This window comes from Priapulus caudatus, unplaced genomic scaffold (assembly GCF_000485595.1).
Source record: "Priapulus caudatus unplaced genomic scaffold, Priapulus_caudatus-5.0.1 Scaffold227, whole genome shotgun sequence".
Lineage (NCBI taxonomy): Eukaryota > Metazoa > Priapulida > Priapulimorpha > Priapulimorphida > Priapulidae > Priapulus > Priapulus caudatus.
In genome coordinates, this window is record NW_014577288.1 from 258,441 (window position 1) to 263,567 (window position 5,127).

At 43.7% G+C, this 5,127-nt stretch overlaps 1 protein-coding gene across 1 annotated transcript in view; it reads left to right on the plus strand.

The window, feature by feature from the left end:
- LOC106807645 overlaps positions 1-3,690 on the plus strand; it is a 24,650-nt gene extending 20,960 nt beyond the window's left edge. Inside the window, exons 10-11 of the mRNA XM_014810056.1 lie at positions 2,561-2,768; positions 3,629-3,690. Coding sequence (XP_014665542.1) covers positions 2,561-2,768; positions 3,629-3,690 — 270 coding nt within the window. The remainder of the gene's footprint in view (positions 1-2,560; positions 2,769-3,628) is intronic.
- The last annotated feature ends 1,437 nt before the right edge of the window (positions 3,691-5,127 follow it).

A 5,127-nucleotide genomic window follows, 5' to 3' on the forward strand; every position in this document is an offset into this window, starting at 1 on the left:
TAACTTATAGATAACATTTGCCCTAAATGATATCGTTCGGCTTAAATAGCCCATTTTTTAGACGCGTATGATCACTACTCTCATTTACTGCACATTTCTGCTGATTCTACTGCCCTCCCTTCTCCCAGTCTACTCCCGTCCTCACACATCGATGCCATCAACAATCAACTACACTACTCTGGCCCTACACATACGCAAACTTATTCTCAGCATCACCCCCATCGTGCTCGCTCCTCAGGCACTCCCAGCTGTATCCTGCGTGCCGGCCTCGTCAGTGGTAAACCAAAACGCACACGCCCTGTTCCAATACTCTCGCTCTAGTCCAGTTTCGATCCGTTCCGTATCTCTATTAATTCATCTCTCACGCCCTCTACTCTCAAGATCACATCACCCTCTCCCTCTTATTCCCACACGCTTCCCTCTAATCACCAGGTTCCCATATATCTCCACTCAACGCTATCCACTCATATACCAAATTCCACGCCTCCGCTCGGTGGCTTCACTAGACGTAATCCTCTATCGCCCTCCTCTCCTCCATCCAGTTATACCTCAACACCTCACCAGTTCTCATCACTGATAACGTATACCAAAACTCTCTTCACGTGCTAAGTCTCCAGCTCTCCAGTGCCATCATACCTTTTCATAGCGCTGGTGTGTAAATTATGAGATCTGTTCCTTGCAACGCACGTTTCTTCCGAGCTCACGTCTCAAGTCAGGTCATGCTTAGTAACCCAGGATTCGCGTTTGGCATAAAGAGTGTGTTTTGAATGTAATCGTGGAGGCGAAGCCTTCGACCGCACCTGAGCTAAGAAGTATAAGAGTTCAGGAGTTAAGCTGAGAACTGAACCAGCAGTCAGCGGGTTAAGCTGTGGTTTACCCTCTAATTGTCGATCGTGACCGCTCCTTATATGTCATGTTCCTATATAACGCCTGGGAATGAGAACTGAATGAGACCCGAGCTCAAAGTCAGTGCTGTTCCTAAGCATGATGAGTAGAGATAACGTGCTGTGACGAGATAGCAGTGAAGTGGTCTGATAGTCTGAGGTGGACTTGCGTCCGATGGTCGGTGCTCGCAGTGGAGATTGACAAGCTGATGGGGGACTACCAGCAGTTTAGAGTATAAGTCTAGGAACTTATCAAACAGTGTAATTAGCATAGTTAATCCTAGATGTGGTACTGGTAGAGACCATAAGTCGATAGTGTGAGTGAAGTTAAGTGCTGAGGACTTGACCAACAGTAGAGTTATAAAACTGAGGCTAACCAGCAGTCTAGTGGGCGTTAAGCCTGTGGGACTGACCAGCCAGTTAGAGTTAAGCTGTGATGGACGAGCAACAGCTTAGAGCTTAAGCTGAGGACTGAGCACAGTCTAAGAGTTAAGCTGTGCGTACTGACAGCCAGTTAGAGTTGAGCTGCAGGATGCAACAACAGTTAGGGTTTAAGCTGAAGACTGCACCAACAGTTAGAGTAAGCCTGGAGGACTGATCCCAACAGTTAGTGCAGTTAAGGCTGTGACTCGATCCAGCAGTTTAGACGGTCTTAGCTTGGAGACTGACCATGAAAGTATCCAAATCGTTATTTGTAAAAGCCATAAGTCTACATGCATCTGCGCGTGCGTGTGTGTGTGAAAAGTGCAATGATGTGGTGTGGTGTTCGGTGTGTGTTGGTGTGAGTGGCTTGTGTGTGTTGTGTGTGTGTCTGTCCGCTGATGGTAGATGTGCTTGGTGGTTGTGTGGTGTGATGTGGATGAGGTTGCGAGTAGAGTTGGGTTTGCTGGTGCGGTGTCGTCGAGGGCCTAGCGTGTATGTTTGTCGGGTGCGTGCTGCGTAGTGCGTTAGCGTTGTGTATGTGGTGTGCGTGTCGGTGTGTGTGTGTGTTGTGCAGCAGTGCGTAGGTGTGTTGCCTGCGTGTGCCGAGTGCCGTCGCGATAGCGTGTGTGAGTGGTGTCGTGGGGTTGTGTTGTGTTAGAGCTGGCGTGTGCGCGTGCGTGGGTGAATGGTGTGTCGCTGTATTGTGCTCGGTGCGTTGAGGGGTGTCGTACGTGCGTGGAATTAAGCCTGATTATACTGGTGCGTGTTTGTGCTGTGTGTTTGTGCGTGTGTTGGCGTGGGTGTCCGTTGTGACCTGTGATGGTGGTGCGTAGGTGTGTGTGCGCTTTATAACTGAAACTATATGTCGTTTATAAGATATTACAATCCTTTTGCTTTTAAATGAATAAATAAGAAACACCCTCGGTCTGTAGCCCTTGGTAGGAAAGTGGTTTTGCGCAACTTATCAGATCGTGCGCTTTGAGTGGCGCTACCGTCGTTGTAATCAAACTGTAGTCGTTAGTTTTAAAACATTTTTTAATAATATTTCTAATGGTGATTGAACCATGAAACTTTTTATGTAGCGTAATTTTAACCTAAATTAACTGAAAATAACCCTAGAACCTAGAGTAATTAAACTATCCCTTTAACTCTAACTGCTGGTCAGTCCTCAGCTTAACTCTAACTGCTGGTCAGCCTGCAGCCCAACTGCTGGTCAGTTGAAGCTTACGGTCATCGTTTTTTTCTGCCGGTAGACGGCGCAGAGCGTGACCTTCACCGGCAACAGTGTAACTATACCGCTGCCACAGAAGACGCCAGCCCGCTACGTGCGTATCGTACTGCAGTACGACTTCTCCGCCGGCCAGACAAACCCCGTCGTGACCGTCAGCGCCATCGGATGCGAGGCGGAGCCGGTGAACACCGATACCGGATGCACTGCTGCATTCAGCGCGGATGCGATGAGTAAGTGTTCAGGCTGCAAGATTAACGCGAGTCCAGAGTCAAATACTCCCTGATTTACTGTTGGACTCTTTGATTTGACATATGCAGGAGTCCGTGTGACTCCCTGAAAATTCTGCTATACTAACTAGTTCATTCCAGAGCGGACTCCCTGATTTGACATATGCAGGAGTCCGTGTGACTCCCTGAAAATTCTGCTATACTAACTAGTTCATTCCAGAGCACGGCCTCACGGATTCCCTCATTTTGCTGTGGACTCCCTCTTTTTGAGGGCAGGGAGTCTTTGGACTCCCTTGTTCAAAACTTAATTTCTACCCCTGCGTGTTGCCCTCTAAGCACGCATGTTTTTGACATACTTGTCATTTGTTTGTGTCGTGTTAGGAGTGAAATGCGCATACGTGATTAATAGACGCACGCACTAACCGGCGTTCTCGAAATCAAATTGTTTTTAATTCGGTCAACTCGACGCATTCTTAAGCCAATCAGATATCATGTTATATTTACCTGTCGTTTAACTCCGGTACAATCATTGCTCGGCTATTATTTCATACCCCCGGATGGTCTGCAGTAGAGAATCAGTAGCTCATATGTGTCACAGCGTAAGTAAGTATTCACGACTGTTTGCTGTAGCAATTGATATAACCACAGCAGGAGTGAATAATATATATATATATATATATATATATATAGATAGATATAGAGAATAGAATATATTATTATTCACTCATGACACAGCTATGTAGCATGAGCTCATGCCGCCATGTTATTGTCTTGCATAATAGCCTCTTGTAATGCGCACGTGAACATATTGGCATGTAACTTGTTGCAATATAAATCAAGAAATATAATTTATTTCTTGGCAGGGAACAGCCCGGGTGTCCTGTTGTTGTTGGCTAGCAGCGGACCTCGGCATTTTCGTCTGTAACGAACCCATGTTTAAGTAAGTACGAATGAGAAGTGCTTGGATGCAGGCGCGGTATTAAGCTAGTGTATTAAGTTTGGCCTGTAGCATACGTTTATAAAAGGGCCGCTAAATTTAAAAAATTAAAAGCATATTATAGTTAAAGGCAAACAATTTTTTCTGGCATAGTAAATGCTATACAGCGGTAATACGACAAAATATGTCTGGCCATTCAGTAATAGTATTACTACATGTAGGTATCAATTTCAAATGTGCCAAGTAACAAAACTCCCATTTAAAGTTACTAAACGAAATTGTTCGCTTATTTGGAGCGGCTTGCGGTAAAAAGCGGGAAAATGGAGTGAACAGCGTCATTGTATCTCGCTGTAACGGATCGCACATGGTGTTTGTGAAGGCAGATTTTTACATCTGTGTTGCATTGCTAGAATCGTTGTTCAATATAGTAGCATCAAACATTTGTTTAAAAATAAAATATTTTTATCTAAGGCGTGTTCGTGTCTGAGGGCGTGCGTGCGTGCGTTGTGTGCGTGAGGTGTGCGTGTGTTACGGCGCCGCTGCGTTTTTTGGTTTTTTTAGTGTTAATTTATTTTTTTGATGTTTTTAGATATTAATTTTGTGTATTTCACGTAAGTAGAGCAGGCATTTAAATACACAACGCGAAGGCGCTAAATTGAGCGACCCAAGCAAGCAGGACAAACGAAAACAGAACCGCCATCTTTTTCTAGGAGACGAACCACGCATGCGCGCCGTTTAATACGCATACATAAAATACATAGTCGTACATGTTCGTACATTAGGATATAAGATATAGTATTTGAAAGTCACATCTTTCTCCACACTCTCGCTACCCCTTTCAGGGCGTAAGCCAGCGGGGGCGGGTGGGGCGGTGGGGCAGAGTCCGCCCCCCCCCCCAAACACCGGCCAACAAAAAGAGAGAGAGAAGAGCAAAAAAGCAAGAGGAGCGTAGGAAGAAAGAGAGCATACAAAGACACATGACAAAGGGGAAAACCTGGTTTTTGGGTTTTTAAAAAAAATGATTATAAAAGAAAGCAACAGATATCATTTAATTATTTAAAAAATATTTTGTGAAATGAGCTTTGAGCAGCGCAGTTCGCCTTTCATCGCAGCTCGGCATAACATATCATACGTACGGCTACACGAATTAATATGACTATCAGCTCTACTGATATTTTGTGTACAGCAGGTCGGGTATTTTTTTCTTTTTTTTTTTTTTCATTCTTTGTTTGTTGTTTTTTTGTTCTTTGTTTTTCTTTTGTTTTTTTTCTTCTTTTTTTTTATTTTTTTTTTTGGTGTTTTTGTTTTTGTTATTTTGATTTTTTTTTTTTTTTTTTTTTTGTTTTTTTTTTTTTTTTTCTTTTTTTTTTTTTTTTTTATTATTTTGTTTTTTTTTTTTTGTTTTTTTTTTCTAACGTGCTAAGC